The following is a 16207-nucleotide window of genomic DNA, read 5'->3' on the forward strand; positions in this document are numbered from 1 at the left end:
TGCAGCCTGGGCAGGGATGTAGGAGCAAAGCTGCAGGCCCGGCCCATCATGGAAACTCAGACCGGCAAGGCATGGAAGGACGTCACCAAGTCCATGTGGGGGATCCTGGGGACAGCATGGGGAGTGGGAGGGGGGACAGTGGGGAGGAGGGAGAGCTGGGGGAGCCTGGGGACAGGATGGGGAGTGGGAGGGGGGACAGTGGGGAGGGCGGAGAGCTGGGGGAGCCTGGGGACAGGATGGGGAGTTGCTGGGGGGAGGGGTAAGGTGGAGGGAGGGCAGTGCAGGGAGGACAGTGGAAGAGGGAGGCAGTGGTGACAGTGGAGAGGGAAGACAGTGGGGAGGTAGAAGGGAGGAGGGTAGGACAGTCCAGCCCCTATTTGGCAGAGGCAGCTGGGGAGAGCAGGCCCCGCCTTTGTGTGCCCCAGGGCCTGGGCCTGCCTGGTTAAGAGTCCGCACACTCCCAGAGCTGGAGCTTCTCAATGAGGCTCTTGCAAGGTGAGCCCACACTCCGCTGGGGGCAACGCAGGGGACCCAGTGGTCCCCCCCGGGAAAAGTGTGCTTTGCCCTGCCACAGAATTTGTGGCAGAAGCCCCTCCCTTGAGCTCAGGCCGCACCTCTGGCCACTGAACACAAGGAGATGCAGAGAGGTCTCTGGAGTCTCACCCCCCAATCCCGCACCCCTACAGCAGGGGCAGGGCTTGGCAGCCTTCTTCGAGGCGCCCAGGCCTGGACAGCTATTCCAAAGCCACAGCTGTCCTCCCCAGGGTAGGTCCCTTGGTCTTAGGAGCGTCCAAGCTGCAGAGCCCAGTAGACAGAACCTGGTTCCAGCGCCTCACTTTATAGGAGGGGAAACTGAGGCACAAGCACAGTGCTACCTGGCTCGGGGGCCAGCAGGCAGCCGTTTCCCTTCTGTCTCCTGCCCTAGGGACGGACCACCCCATCTGCCAGCCTTGACTGGGGCCTCCCTGGTGGCTGTTTACTGCACACCTACTATGTGCAGGGTGGTGCAGCTGGCGAGAGTCCCCTCTCCTCTTCCACAGACCGGCAAGGTTCCCGAGCCCTGTGGCAGGCAGGACCTTTGGCTGGAGGTGGACGTGCAGGGCAGGGTCTCTGAGGGGAGACCTCAGACTGTGGACCTCCAGGTCGACGCTTCTCTGTGTTGGGGCCTCCTGTGTCCGGTAGGATGTTGAACAGCATCTGGGGCTTCCACCCACTGAAGCCAGGAACAGCCCCTAGCTGTGACAACCCAAAATGCCTCCAGACCTGGCCTCATGCCCCTCGTGGGGGGACAGAACAGCCTGGTGAGGGCAGGGCCCCCCGAGCAGGAGTGGCACCTGTTCCTGCTCAGACCACAGACAGCTGAGCTGGCGGTGCCCAAGACTCCCTGCACCCACCGAAGCCACAGGACACAGGCACCATTTGCATCTTACTCTCTCAAGTCAGGTTACTGGAGATGGCTGTCACAGCACTGGAATTCAGCCTATCTACAGCACAGGAGAACGAGGAAGCTGATGTCTTGGGCTGAGAGGGGCAGGCGTTACAGGGTGGGTCTTACAAATCCCACCATGCAGGGCTTCTGAGGGGGACTTCGGGGACCAGCAGGGAGGCGAGACTCAGGCACTCACCCGCAGAGGGCATGGCCCTGGACGCGCAGTGGTGACAGCAGCCTCCAAGTGTCCCCTGGGCCCCAGGCATGAGAGGTAGAAGCTTCTGGGGCTCCTGCATCTTTCCTGCCTGTCCCCTGGTGAAGGAAAATCACCTCCAATGGGAAAAGCTGGAGCCAGACTCCCTCTCCCTGCAAGGGTGTCACCATCCTGCCCGTGAGGTCCCTGGGCCCAGGGCACCTCCCGGGACACCCGAGTGGTGATGCACCACCCTCAGTCCTGGGGCTTAGGACCTCTGGGTGCTCCCGCAGCTCTGTCCTGGAGTCACTTCACAGTCACCGCAAATGGGCACCACACCCCGCTTTCCAACGCCCCAAATTTCCACACCCAAGCAGCTCCTTGTCCCTGCCAGTCAATGCCCGGTGATGACAACTGTACTTTTACAAACACCACACATCTTCTAATGCTTTCATGTTAAAAGCAGGAGTGGATTCACTTAAAGGCCCAGGTAGGGACTTTTTTCGTAGAAAACCAATTTCTTGTGACAAGTACTAGAACCTCATTGTAACCATGAGCCCTCACTCCTCATTTTGTTGTAGTCTGGGTCTGAGAAGTGCAGGCCTCACACAGCTGTCAGTTCCAAGTGACCAGGGCTGTAACAGGTCCTGGCTGCCCCCAAGAATGTCAGGAACTCTGGGAAGGAAGAAGGAGGGGCGTTTGCCCATAGCCCCGGGGTAGACACGTGTCCCCAGGGCCAGGCCAGGCCAGGCCATCTACTCCATCTCCCTGGGGCAAGTGCACCCTGGGTCACCTGGTAGTGTCCTTTCCAGCCCTCCTGGAGACAGTCAGCAGCTGATTCATTCCAGGCACTAGCGCGGTGCTGGGGCGTGTCAGGACCCAGGGCCACACCCCTCAGCAGTGGGCCACCCTGTCTCCTGCGCCCTTGGGACTGTTGAGCTCCAGGGAGCCTGGTGCTGGGGTCGGATGTCTTCATCAGGACCCTGGGGACCCTGGGGACCCTCATGGTTGAGTGGGGTGGGGCTGCTGAGGGCAGCGGAGGACGGGGGAGCCACCCCTCACTTTGGGGATCACTGCTGTGGTGACAAGGGGGACCGTGGTCACCAGGTGATGCCCTCTCAACTTCTGCTCAGGACTCTGGGGATCGTGTTGCCAGGCCTGCACCTACTGGACATGGGCATCTCCAGCCCTGCTGGGCTGTGCCCAGGGCTGTATCTTTCTCACTGCAGAGCCAAGAGCCCTGGCAGCCTCTACAGCTGGCCAAACACAGCTGTGGCACAGCCTTTCTTCTGGCAAACTCCACCAGCACCTCTTCCAAAGGCAGCTCAGCTTTTCACCAGAACAGCCGAGGGCCACTGTTCCTCCCGGGGAATGTGGCAGAGGACAACGAAGCCCAGTGGGGCCTTCCAGGGGCTCCTTGGTGTGGACGGCTGCCTACACTTGTGGACACGCACATGTGTGGGTCCTGTGGCCTCCGGGCAGGAGGTAGGTTGGGAGCATCCAGGGCAGAAGAGCTCCTGGGACCGTGCCTCCTGCAAACAGCCTCGCGCGACCCCAGCAGCACAGAGGCCGTCCTGGAAGAGTGGACACCCAGAGTCTTCTTTTGAAACCAAACACCCTTCAGTCTCAGGGCCCCGCATCCCACGGGAAGACCCACAGTAGGTCTGGGGTACTGGGAAGAGCCTGGCGTTGAATCTCGCATGCTCCGGGTGGAAAGAACCCATCACCAGTCCCTTCCTGTGAATGACTGGTAGTGACAGTGGGGATTTGCCTTTGGTGTGGATGACGATTTTGAAAGGGCCTCATTCCAGGATCACAGCCAACGCCAGCAGTTTCTTCCTGGGATCCAGCAGTGGTCCTTCTGGGGGCAGCCCCAAGTGCTCCCCTGCAGTCTGGGAGGCACCTGTGCGAGTCCATTCTCAAGCTGCCACCTGGCCTCTCATGGTGGCGTCTCACGGAAGCCCTGTCCACGCTCTGGGCGGTGAGCTCCGGTCAAACATGGCCTTGGAAGGGAAGTGAAGAAGAGAGAGGAACATGAAGCACCCCTTTCCATTCTGCAGGCAGATGTCGGTTTTCTCAGGACTCAGCTTGGTGGAAACAAAGGGTTTAGAGCTTCGGAAACAGCCACCTGCACAGGGCGCTTCGACTGGCTCTGGTAGGAACAGGCCGGCCGTGTTTTCAGCAAGCTGTGTTCATGTGTCATCTGGACGGGCTGACCTGGCCTTGGAAGTGAGTTTCTGCAGTCAGCCATCCGCTCGCCGGGGTCCACAGGTGACACCACAGCGTGGTGGCTGTGCACACCCTGAGCCCACTGTCCCCGGGGAACCCCTGCTCATGGATGGCAAACGGGGCTCAGAGGGGATCCCAGTCCATGGCGGGGAGCCCAGCTGGCCTGCCTGCGAAGCCAAACGCCCCTTGCAGCCAGAGGCACCTGCCAGGTAGGTGACTGTGTGTGGACATTTTTCCCAAATTGGACAGGAATCCACATCTGTGTTGCTCCTGGGACTGAGGGGCACACCTCCACCGGGAGACAGGGAGCCGCCCGAGAGCTGCAGGAGTGGCTGCTGCAGAGAGAAGCCGGCAGTGCCTGGACCCACTCTGGACATCCTGGTAGGGATGGGTGCAAGTGCCTGGACCCCCTCTGAACACCCCGTAGGGGCTGGGTACCAGTGCCTGGACCTGCTCTGAACATCCCGTGGGGGTGGGCGCCGGGGAACACAGGGGTCCAGCACTCGTCTCTCTGCTTCTGTGCGTGTTGGGAAAATCCCATTGCAGTGTGAGAAAGTGCACACCAGGATGCCATCCCATGCCAAGGGGAGGCTGCAGGAAATGCCGTGCGTGCCATCGAGGGCTTCACTGCGTCTCTGGGAGCAGCAGTTGTTCAAAGCAAAGGACTTTTGCCTTTTGAAAGTTTTTTGACAATCTGAAAGACAGCTGCCAGCCAAGCCTCCCTCAGGCACCCCAGAACCTGCTGCTTCCCATGGCAAACTCACCAGCGAGCTCTGGCTCCGGCCTCACAGCCCAGACACCTGGGGGACAAACGAAAATGGTCAGGGCAGCAGCGGTGGGGGTGTCCCTAAAGCCCCTGGTGCTCCTGAGCTCTCAGCAGCCCCCTAAACGCCCTGCTTGGAAGTCTCCCCGAGGCTCCCAACTCCAGGCGGGGAAAGCACTCATAGAGGAGGGGCTCCCCAGGCCGCACGGCTTTTCAGGAAGATCCTCTTAAAGGAGTAAGTGCCTGGGAAGCACTTAAAATGCTGCGGCCTGGCCAGCCAGCAGTGGCATCACGGCCACAGAAGATGTTTCTGGGATGACTGAGATTGGCCACAAATGGGAGAGCCAGGGGCAGCCCACAGGAGCTGCCCCTACTCCGTGGCCACTGTGCCTGCACCCCATTGACTGCCACCCTTGGGGGGGTCTGGGACGAGTCCCCCCATCCCCGTCATCAGGACCATCACCGCAGCCAACGTTTGGGGTTTCCTGCACTACTGCGTTCTGCTGCTGTGTCTTACGTGGCTGAAACACAGACCTCCGGGCTCTGTCGCGGAGCTGGTCGGAGTCACAGACCCACAGCGCGGGTGTGCTCAAGGCAGCCTCAGCGGCTTCCCCGGAAATGACCACCGCCTGGCCTCTACATGCAGAAGCCGCCCTTCCCGCCCAACCTGCAAGGCAGAGTCCGCAGCGCCCTTCGGGCTTGGCAGTGTCAGGAACGTCAGAGATGCTGGGTTTCAAAACCACTCCGTGGGAGAGCTCGGGTTGCTAAGGCTCATGAGTGTTGATGCTACCACAACAGTTTCAAGCTAAATCAGGATCAGTGAGGGAAGTTAAAGCAGGCAAACGTTCACACCAACAGAACAAACATTAACATCCACAATATGGGGCTGTCTCTACCTGCATAGCTGCGGCGGAGCCATCGGTCCCTGCACACCCAGCCTATGGCCACCGCCACGGCCACAAGCAGGCACAGGACAGCCAGGACGCTCCACGTGACCTCGGTCTTCTCGCGGGTACTGACTGGATTCTCTGTGATCTTGTCTCTCTCTCCGATGTTGTTTCCTATAAGAAAGAGGTAAATAACCCGACCTAAAGGATCTTAGAGGAAAGGGGTCTTTTTTTTCATCCTTGAGTAGAAAGTATTGCAGGGAAGTATTTATTCCAGAGAACTTTCCTGACATTATTTTGAGGTTTTAAAAACACCAGGCTGATGAGAGGAGGGTTTTCTCCTGCAGAGGGGCTTCATTTCCTGCAGGGATCTTGTTCCTCCCGTCCTACGTGGGAGAGGCGATAACCCCAACCACAGCCAGGGGACCACAGGGCTGGGTGTGACAGGAAGCACAGGTTCTTACTGGATTTTTAAAAATCAAGGTGAGGCCAGGCACAGTGGCTCACTCCTTGTAATCCCAGCACTTTGGGAGGCCAAGGCGGGCGGATCACCTGAGGTCAGGAGTTTGAGACACGCCTGGCCAACGTGGAGAAACCCCATCTCTACTAAAAATACAAAATTAGCCAGGCATGGTGACGAGCGCCTGTAGTCCCAGCTACTCTAGAGGCTGAGGCAGGGGAATCGCTTGAACCCGGGAGGTGGAGGTTGCCATGAGCCAAGATCGGGCCACTGCACTCTAGCCTGGGCTATAAGAGCAAAACTCCATCTCAAAAAAAAAAAAAAAAGAAAAAAAAAGAAAAAAGGTGAAAGTCACATAACATAAAATTAACCATTTCATTTTATTTATCTAGGTTTTGAGACAGGATCTTGCTCTGTTGCCCAGGCTGAAGTGCAGTGGTGTGATCATAAGTCACTGCAGCCTCGACCTCCTGGGCTCAGTCAGTCCTCCCACCTTGGCCTCCCAAGTAGCTAGGACTACAGGTGTGCACCACCAGGCCTGGCTAATTTTTTTTTTTTTTTTTTCTGTAGAGATGAGTTCTCACTATATTGCCCTGGTTGGTCTCAGGGCTCAAGTGATCCTCTTGCCTCAGCCTCCTAAGTAGCTGTAACTACAGGTGTGCACCACCGTGCCCAGCCAAAATGAGCCACTTTAAGCTTTTTTTTTCTTAGACAGAGTCTTGCTCTGTCGCCCAGTCTGAAGTGCAGTGGCGCGGTCTTGGCTCACTGCAGCCTATGCCTCCCAGGTTCCAGCGATTTTCCTGTCTCAGCCCCCCGGGTAGCTGGGATTACAGGCACACGCCACCACATCTGGCTAATTTTTGTATTTTTATTAGAGACAGGGTTTCGCCATGCTGTCTAGGGTGGTCTCAAACTCCTAATCTCAGATGGTCCACCCACCTCGGCCTCCCAAAGGGCTGGGATTAAGTGTGAGCCACTGCGCCCGGCCCAAAATGGACCATTTTAAAGTGAACAATTCAGGGTGCCAGTGCAATCATAACTGCTACCTAATTCCAGAACCTGTAACCCTCAAAAGGAAACCGTGTCCATGAGCAGTCACTCCTGCCTCTTTCCCGTCCTCTGCTATCCTGGGCAGTTCAGCGGTGAGAATGTCCATTTCACGGACACGTGAGCCCCTGTGCCAGCAGCAAGAAGGACCAGATCCAAATGAGGGGGTCCCGGAACAGCCGGGGCCTCTAATTTTCCTCTTAAATTTTTTTTTTCATTTAGTGCTTTATAGCACTCCCTTAAAATTTCACTTTTAAAACTCTAGTTTGGGTGTGGGGGCTCACACCTGTAATCCCAGCACTTTGAGAGGCTTAGGCAGGAGCCTCGCTCGTGTCCAGCAGTTTGAATCCAGCCTGGGCAACAGAGTGAGGCCCCATCGCTACAAATAATCAAACATCAGCCAGACGAGGTGGCACGTGCCTGTAGTCCCAGATACCCAGGAGGCTGAGGCAGGAGAATTGCTGTCCTCCTGCCCCTGGAAGCCTCTAGTTTGCTTTCTGTCTCGGTGGCTCACCCTATTCTGGACACTTTGCATAAACAGAGTCCCACAGGCTTGTCCTCAGGTGTCTGGCTCCGTCACTTGCATAATGGCCTTGAGGTTCTCCATGCCGCAGCGTGCAACAGGACAGCTGCTTCCTTCCTTTTTCAGGCTAATTCTCCCCTGCACGCATGGATCACTTTTGGTGCATTGGTCCACCCACGAGGGACACTTGGGTGGTTCCTGCCTTCTGGCTGCCATGAACATTCACGGACAAGCATTTGTTTGAGTCCCTGTTTTGCATCCTCTTGGTGATAACCCTAGGAGAGAACTGCTGGGTCCTACAGTGTTTCCACGCTTAGCTTTTCGAAGAACTGCCACACGGTTCCCCACGGCAGCTGCACCCTTCTGCTCTTCCACCGTGATGCACAAAGGCACCAATACCTCTGTCTCTATGTGCAATGACTTTGCCCCTCTGAGAGCTGTCCGCACTGGCCAACAAGCAGCAGCATCCCCTGGGAGCGTGTTCTGAATGCCTGGCACGTCTCCAAACACACCTGGAGAAACCACCTGGACAGTGCTCAACCTTGAACCTCTGAAGCTTTTAGACACTGTCCTGATGCCACGTGCCAGCCCAGAGCTTCAGGTCCAATGTGTCTGGGCATGGGGGTTTTCATAGGCTGCCCAGATGACCCCACTGTGTAGCCGGGGTTGAGACGACGGCCCTGGGAGAACCTTCTGCTGCCACCTGGGCTGTTCTGCGGGGAGTGTGCTGGCTGGAAGGCAGCGATCAGAGGCCGCTTTGGGAGCAGCCCCTCATCCTGCTGCACGCAGCCCACAGACTCTGAATGTTGAGTCACAAGGGCTGAGCCCTGATTTCAAGGAGAACGTCCGGCTCTGCGGGATCCTGGCGGCCAGGCTGGGCTTCGAGGGTGTGCACCTGTGCAGGCTTCTGGGGTTGAGTTCAGAAAGGCCGGCAGGAGGTGCAATGCTTGTGGTCACTGTCTGGAATTCTTAATGCTTCCAAAACAAGGAGCCCTGCATTCTTGCTCTGTGCGGGACCACACGGTGAGTCCTGCTGGCAGCCGCTTTCCTGTAGCCAGCAGGACCCCAGGACCCCTCCTCGATCATCTCCTGCCTCCACCTTCTGCCTCTCATCCTGACACAGGAGATGGGGACACAAATGGGGAGGGCCTGTGGCCTCTAGGAAGGAGTCCCCGCAGAGGGCACCCCTTCCCCAGGGAGGGGCTGGGCCAGCAGTCATGCCCAGTGGGATTCCCGTGTGTGGGGGCTTCAGTCTTCTCAGGGGACACATGCCCAAGAGGCAGGGAGCTCGGGTGGGGGCTGCACAGGTGTGGGCTTCCGTCCTGGGCTGCGGCTGCCTAGTCCTGCGGCTTCTGAAGTGTTCCCCAGCCTCAGAGTTCAGCCCTCATCTGTAAAGTAGGTTTAACAAAACTGACTCCAGGTGAAGAAAATAGAGCAATGTGCTCCGGGCACGGCGCCCATTCCTGTTCCCGGAGACCGCGGTGGTTCTCACTGTGTGGTGTGTGCCTCCCGCCTCCTCTCCCTTCCAACCACCTTTCGGGTGCTGAGCCGGGTCGAAGGAACGTTTCGTCTCCTGCCTCAGAGGCTCTCCGAAGCCAGCCCTGGCCCCACTGTCTTGGGCTGGGCTCAACTCAGCACGCAGGCACCGGGACCTTACCTGTTTGGCTGCCGACAGTCAGGTTCTGCCGCAGAAGCACGTTCTCTATGCAGCAGCCGATGTTCAAGCTGGGGGTCCACGCGATCCGCAGCACACTGACCACGTCGTACAAGCCCCGCGTGTTCAAGAAGACAGTGTCATTCTGCAGAGCCTGGTCCAGCAGGCTGTTGTCCGTCTTGTTGATCCAATACACGTTGGGCCTGGGGTAGCCGTTTATGGATGTACACGTGAAGGTGAGCTCATCCTGGGAGGGGCTGTGGGGGGCGCTGACAACAGGCACGCTGAAGTTTGCTGCAGGGGAGGGAAACAGGTCGTGAGAAATGCCAGGCCCTGCTGGTCAAGAAACAGAGGGTACACAGTGCCAAGGCTGGGTCAGAGGGTAGGCGGCCCATTGTGCCCCAACATGGGTGACAGGCCAGGACCAGGGCTGTGGTCTGAGCAGCAGGCTCGGCCCAGTCCTGCCCAAGAGTCATCCCCCAAGCCAGTCCCAGTAGCCAGGGACCGCTGAGCCTGGCAGGCAGTGACTGGCACCCACAGACCCCCCACTCCACGGCCGCTGGCTGTGCCAGGACCCCCTCATTTGCATCTGGTCTTTCTCACTGCTGACGCGAGGGCTCGCAGTCCATCTGAAATGGACACGGCTGTTCTCCCCGATGAACTGCCCAGAGCTCCTTGGTTGCCTCTAATTTTTCTCTTAAATTTTGTTCTCATTTAGTGCTTTATAGCACTCCCTTCAAATTTCACTTTTAAAACTCTAGTTTGGGCGTGGTGGCTCATGTTTGTAATCCCAGCACTTTAGGAGGGTGAGGCAGGAGGATCATTTGTGTCCAGGAATTTGAGACCAGCCTGGGCAACATAGTGAGACCCCATTTCTACAAATAATCGAAAATTAGCCAGGCGAGGTGGCAGGTGCCTGTAGTCCCAGATACTCAGGAGGCTGAGGCAGGAGAATTGCTTGAGCTCAGGAAGTCAAGGCTGCAGCATGATCGTGCTACTGCACTCCAGCCTGGGCAACAGTGAGACCCTGTCTCAAAAAACAAACTGGCCAGGTGCCGTGGTTCATGTCTGTAATCCCAGCACTTTGGGAGGCCGAGGCGGGCAGATCACAAGGCCAGGAGTTTGAGACCAGCTTGGCCAACATGGTGAAACCCTGTCTCTACTAAAAATACAAAAATTAGCTGGGTGTGGTGGCGGGCGCCTGTAGTCCCAGCTACTTAGGAGGCTGTGGAGGAGAATTGCTTGAACCCGGGAGGCGGAGGTTGCGGTGAGCCAAGATTGCGCCACTGCACTCCAGCCTGGGTGACAGAGCGAGACTCCGTCTCTAAATGAATAAATAAATAAATAAAAACAAAAACTAACTCAAAAGAGGCAAAGACAGCCAGGGTAGGAGCTCTTCCGGGAAACCAAGCAGCCACAGGTCACGCACTAAGGATTTTTCAGCTGTTTAGCTTCCCTCGAAGTTAGACAGAAGCCTGATAACACAGAGGAGAATTTTCTTCACTGGAAGAAACAGTGAATGAGCCAGGGAGGGAGTTTCATGAATACTTTTCCACGATGCAAGGCTGGGATGGACCCAGCTCTCTCCGCCTCGACAGTCCTACCTGCCACATGCAGTGTGACCACAACGCTCAGCACCTCCTGGAATCCCAGGGATTGGCTCAACACCAGGCAGTGAAACTTCTGCTCATCCTGGGGGGTGACGTTGAACAAGCGTAGGGAGAAGTCGCCCCGCTGCATGCCGGCCGGTGACATCAGGGCCCGGTTCCGGTAGTGGCTGTCCACGTTGTCCAAGGAGCTGTTCTGCGGGATGTGGTAAGTCACCACGGTTTTCGACTCGCTGGTTTGCCAGTATACGTAAACGTCATTTAAATCAAAACGGCTTCCTTCGGGGCACGCGCAGCTGAGCTCCACGTCGCTGCCCACCATCGCTCTGACTTCCTTCTCCTGAGTATCTGCAATGACCCAACAGGTGTAAAATCTGTTTTTTGAGGCTGATGCCCAGGCCATGAAGCTACTCTATGGGGCAGGCTTTGGGTTTCAAGCCTCAAACACCAACTGTGGCTCAGAATTTATTAACAAGGCACATGTAGGAATGCAGTCAAACTTGAAAAATGCGGACATTTCATGGTGAGGTCCATGTCAGCCTTTGGCTTTGATGACACACTCCCGTTATGTAAGGAGCTGCCTTGGGGAGCAGCGGCTGGATGCAACCCAGCCGCTCAGTGTTATTTGTGTTACTCAGCACAATTTTTACTACTTCTTGGGAGTCTATAATTAATGTAAAATAAAAAGCTCTTTAAAAATCAGGCATTTAAGGGAAAACAATTTCTCAGCAATTACATTATCATGCTGCTCATTCTTGCATCAGGAAAGGTCTCATAAATGTAACAGACACAGGGTGGCTTTACTGTTTGTGCAACCGCGTAAATGCCTGTGGGAAAATCTTTTTTTTTGAGACGGAATTTTGCTCTTGTTGCCCAGGCTGGAGTGCAATGGCACGATTTTGGCTCACTTCAACCCCCGACTCTGGGGTTCAAGCGATTCTCCTGCCTCAGCCTCCCAAGTAGCTGGGATTACAGGTGCCCACCACCACGCCCAGCTAATTTTTTGTATTTTTAGTAGAGATGGGGCTTCACTACGTTGGCCAGGCTGGTCTCGAACTCCTGACCTCAGGCAATCCACCCGCCTCGGCCTCCCAAGGTGCTGGGATTATAGGAATGAGCCACTGCGCCCAGCACCTGCAGGGAAATCCGTGTGTGTCCCCTGCCCCCAAAGCCCTCTGAGCTGGAAGGCCCGGCAAGGTTTCGGGTTTGTGCTGCGGTGCCTCGTCCCTATTCCTGGCTCTTCCAGAGGCTGGTGGCCCTTAGGGCTCAGCAGGGCTGCTGCCTGGGACACGGAGACCAGGGGACCCAGGAAGCTCTGGCTCAGAGGAACTGCATTCTGCCCGCAACAAACACAAAATCAAAAAATAACTCCGGAGTTTGCAGAAGTGTTTCTCTTTAAGGAAACGCTTCTATCCTGTGCAGCAACCTAGGTTTAGGGCCCACCTTTCTCCAAAGGGCCACTTGAGAAGCAAGAAGGAGCCTGGTGAGGCTGCTCCCAGCGCCCTGTAGCCGGCAGTCCACACAGTCGGACAGCCTATCTCTGAGCTGGGCGCTCACACCCATGGCAAAGCACCCCCTGAACTTACCGGCTCGAAGGCTGCTGAAGAGCAGGAGGAGCAGTCCAGGACTGGAAAAAACAACCAGAAAGGCAGGTGAGGCGGGGCCGCTGGTGAGTTACCTACATCTTCCAAACAGGAGCAAGCTGGTTCCCACGGGCAGGAGGCAGTTACGCCCATCACAGAAATGTGAAGGCAGAGCCAGGAGCCTGCCTGCTTCTGCTCTCCATGGGAATTCGGGGTCCGGGGCCAGGACCACCACCCCTCGGCTGAAGGCAAAGCCAGGAGCCTGCCTGCCTCTGCGCTCCATGGGAATTCAGGGTCCGGGGCCAGGATCACCACCCCTTGGCTGAAGGCAAAGCCAGGAGCCTGCCTGCTTCTGCGCTCCATGGGAATTCAGGGTCCAGGGCCAGGACCACCATCCCCCTGCCCAGCACAGCAAGTCTGAGGGGCTGGCAGCCTCTCGCCACTGTCTAGTTCTTGTGGTAACAAATCCCCGGAAACACAGTGATGCCGGCGTGAGGATGAAGGGGAGCGAGGGACGCCACCGAGGCTGGTCTAACCTTCCTGGGGACAGATGCCAAGAAATTATAGGAAATCAGAGAGAGGAAAAAAAAAAGGCTTTCAGGGCACATATAGCAGGAGCGTCACTTAAAATGCTGGGGAGACTAAGAACATCGGGCATGCCTGTGACAGGGTCAGGTGAGTGACGGGACAGCCCTGTGGGGAACGCAGATCATTTTGAAACCAAACCTGAGCTCCTCCTGTTTCAGATCCTGCTGCGGCTGGTGCTCCTGCCTTGGGCAGCAAATTCCCCTCAAGACTCCAATGCTCCTGGCCATCTTGGGTCTGGGAGCCTTTGCACTGTGCACACCATAGGCTCACCACCTCCACCTGCCAGCCCCCAGCCCCAGGTGGAGGCCCTTAGTGGTTGGGTTCACTTTGGTAGCCGTGCTTACCCCAGCCCCCAAAACCATCAGTTTCTGTGACCAGTTCCCCATAAAGTGGGAGTCCCCGGAGCAGGGATATCTCCTTCTCTGATGTCCCTGCACCTCCAAGGTCTGGGAGATGCTCATCCCTCTTCTCTGTGGCCTCTGCCTGGGAAATCTTGGGGGCTTTGTAAGCCAAAGGCTGGTCTCGTGGGAACCTCCCAGTGGGCTGTCCCTGAGCCCTGGAGCCACAGAAACCCCTGCCCCACCCACGATGACCGTCATCTGAGTCCGCATGGAGGTGTGCCTGTGCCAAGTGAGCACACATGCACCAAAGCCAGCCGCAGGTCACCAGGGGCTCTTGAAGCCTGCAAGCGGCCCTGCCTCTCTCTCCCTCTCCTCCTGTGGGGGCCACCATTCTGGCTTGCAAGATGGCTGTGATGGCCTCCAGCAAGCCCCCTGAATCCACCTGGACCTCCCTGCCTCCAACCTCAGCCCCTTCAGTCATCTCCCCAGAGCCACCATCTAAACGACAGCTGTGAGAACCCCTCTGTGCCCCCATTTGTCTCCCACAGGGCCTACGTTCATCACCGGCGCACAAGGCCCATCCTGTCTATGGAGGCCTCCTCAGGACACCTGGGGGCTTCCTGGGCCGGGTGTGCTGCTCCAGGCTCCTTCTGGCTTGTCCCCTCCCTGGGTGCCGCCTACCCAGCAGCCTCTGTGTCCTCTCATTGGACCCTCAGCACCCCTGCATCTAACCTACCCCCCACCCCGAGTTTTCATCAAGACCCACCACAGACAGGGTAGCCTACTTGAAGGTGTGGGTGGCGGAGGGCTAAGACATTTGGGAGGGTTATGACATTCCGGGGATTTTAAATTCTTTATCTCTAGGGCAGGATCATAACTGCATACATTTCTAACGGTGAGGGGTACTGGGGAGTGTGACACCGGTGTGGCCAGGCTCCGGGCTATACGGGAGGCATCCCTGAGGTCAGGGGCCTCACAGGTTCACCCAGGGGAGCCCGGGCTGCGGACCCTACAACGTGGGTTGCCAAGAGCATATTTTCGCAAAAATTCAGGAGGAAGCTGTCACTCCTGGTTCAGGCAGCCCTGCTTTCCTCAGTGCAGATCGGCTGCCGGGCTGCGGGGAATCCCACGTGTGTGGGGGAGGGCGTGTCGCCAGACCGTGGGCACCGGCAGGCCTTGGAGAGAGCTCGGCCGGTCACCTCCCTCCTTCTCCCTTCTAAGAAATCAGCGGTGCCAGGGAGTGGAAGGGGCAGCGCCCGTACCCAGGCGTGCAGGGTGCGCCCGCCTTCCCTCCCTCGTTTCAGCGTTCGCGGTCCCCCTTCCCTGGCAGGGACCCCGCCCCCAAGACCGCCCCCGCACGGCTGCGCGTCCTCCAGTGGATGCCGGGCCCCGCCGCCCGCTGCCGTCCACGCCCCGCCGGCAGCCCCGGAGCCTCCGCCGCCCGCTCCTCGAACCCGCACTGCCCGCCCGGCGCCTCCAGGCGAGCCCCGCAGGCCCCGCGTCCGAGCCCAGCTGGGGACGCGCGGGCCGAGCCACCCCGCCCCTGACCGCGGTGCCTCCGCTCCTTCCCCGGCTCACCTGCCCAGCCGCATGGTGCGGGCGGAGACCTCGGGGCGCAGAGAACTTGGGCCGCGGGAGACCTCGGAGAGGAGCAACCTCGGGGCGCGGGAGATCGGCTTTAACTGCGCTCCCGCCGCGCCCGAGACTCTGAGCGCCCAGCGCGCGGCGGGCGGGAGGCAGCCGTGTCCCCGCCCCGTCCCCGCCCCGCCCCCGGCCTGGTTCCTCTGGCGATCGAGACCGCCCCGGGACGCAGGAGGAGGGGCGCGGCGGCTCCGGAAAGTTCAGCTCTGCCCAGGCGAGTGTGCCCGTGGGCCGGAGGAGGGACAGAGGCAGGTCGGCCTGTCTGCCTGGACGCGGACCTGGGCGCCGTAGGTGCCCCGGAAAGCGCATGGTTGCGGGGTACCCGGGGGGAAGGTGGCCAGGGGTGCTGCGGGGGCCGGTGGCGGGGGAGGGGACCGTGGGAGGCAAGGGCCGTTCCCCGCGCGGCGCAGAATGAGGCCCCCACGCTGGGAGAGCGCCGGGACCCTGGCCTGCTCGCTCGGATGATCTGCAGGACTTAGGCGAGTGAGCTCAGCGACTGCTGAGGAATGAACGATTGAAGGAATGAATGCATGAATGGAAGGAGGGAGGGAAAGTGGGCGGGCTCTACCCTCTGGGCCAGCCCTAGCCCTCCCTGACCTGGCCTAGCTCCCCTAGCCTTCGAGGGGTCTGAAGGGCGCTGGCGCAGCCTATTTGCCTAACACTGGCTCTGAGGAGTCCCCGCCGAGAAACCGAGGCAGCCTTGCGGCCCAGGGCTGGTCAGCCTTGGCAGTGGCGTCTGACCTGGAGTCTCGGGCAGCTGGTCTGGGAAAGGCTGCGCCACGCAACCGAGGGTTGGACCTAGAGCCTCTGCTCCCTTCCCACCGCGCCCAGCCCACCCCGCCCTCCCTCCCTGATCCCCGCAAGCCAGGTGGGGCCCAGAGGGGACGTCACTCCCTTTCTGCAGAGGCAGCCCCGGAAGGGCCTGGGTGAGGCTGCTGGACAGGGCAGCGGGGCACCCTCCTCCCGGAGCCCACGCTTCTGGTCTGAGGCTCGGATCCCCACTGCCTCCTGCGCGCGGAGGAGGCGAGAAGCGCCCGGAGACGGGGGCCACAGCCCCGCAGGCTGCCATTCCTTCAACCAAGATGTAGAGAACGCCGTGGACAAAAGCTTTTAAAAAATTCTGAAACCTCTGCCCGTGGAAGTCAACATTTTTGCGGAGCAGAGAGCCCAGGCACAAAATAAGAAGGCGGAAGAGACGGACTGGGGGGGTAGGGGGACTGCGGCGGGGAAGAGCAGGGAGGGCGGCGGGAGGGCAGGTAGTG

At 58.7% G+C, this 16207-nt stretch overlaps 1 protein-coding gene across 4 annotated transcripts; it reads right to left on the reverse strand.

The window, feature by feature from the left end:
- Window positions 1-1418: 1418 nt before the first annotated feature.
- ICOSLG (inducible T cell costimulator ligand) lies at window positions 1419-15046 on the reverse strand. 4 transcript variants are annotated; one of them, XM_021935434.2, is made up of 8 exons: window positions 14883-15025; window positions 13102-13242; window positions 12379-12419; window positions 10790-11140; window positions 9189-9479; window positions 5511-5675; window positions 4616-4651; window positions 1419-3844 (listed from the first exon to the last, which is right to left on the reverse strand). In XM_021935434.2, exons 2-8 carry the CDS (start codon window positions 13188-13190, stop codon window positions 3822-3824), a joined length of 996 nt encoding a protein of 331 aa, XP_021791126.2. In that variant the 5' UTR covers window positions 13191-13242; window positions 14883-15025; the 3' UTR covers window positions 1419-3821. The 4 variants fall into 4 exon arrangements, with proteins under 4 accessions (XP_021791126.2, XP_003895454.2, XP_021791130.2 ...); XM_003895405.4 differs by lacking the exon at window positions 13102-13242 and having other exon boundaries at window positions 1419-3625; window positions 14883-15046; XM_021935438.2 differs by lacking the exon at window positions 13102-13242 and having other exon boundaries at window positions 14883-15046.
- Window positions 15047-16207: the final 1161 nt, after the last annotated feature.

The sequence above is a fragment of the Papio anubis genome, chromosome 4 (assembly GCF_008728515.1).
Source record: "Papio anubis isolate 15944 chromosome 4, Panubis1.0, whole genome shotgun sequence".
Lineage (NCBI taxonomy): Eukaryota > Metazoa > Chordata > Mammalia > Primates > Cercopithecidae > Papio > Papio anubis.

Bases quoted from the DNA above. Each gene is read 5' to 3' on its own strand.
- ICOSLG (XM_021935434.2), bottom strand. From the start codon at position 13,190: ATGGCCAGGAGCATTGGAGTCTTGAGGGGAATTTGCTGCCCAAGGCAG. The intron at 11,141-12,378 runs GTAAGTTCAGGG...GGGTCATTGCAG, and splicing joins CTTCAGCAGCCTTCGAGCCG to ATACTCAGGAGAAGGAAGTC. The intron at 5,676-9,188 runs GTAAGGTCCCGG...TCTTTCTTATAG, and splicing joins GACTGTCGGCAGCCAAACAG to GAAACAACATCGGAGAGAGA.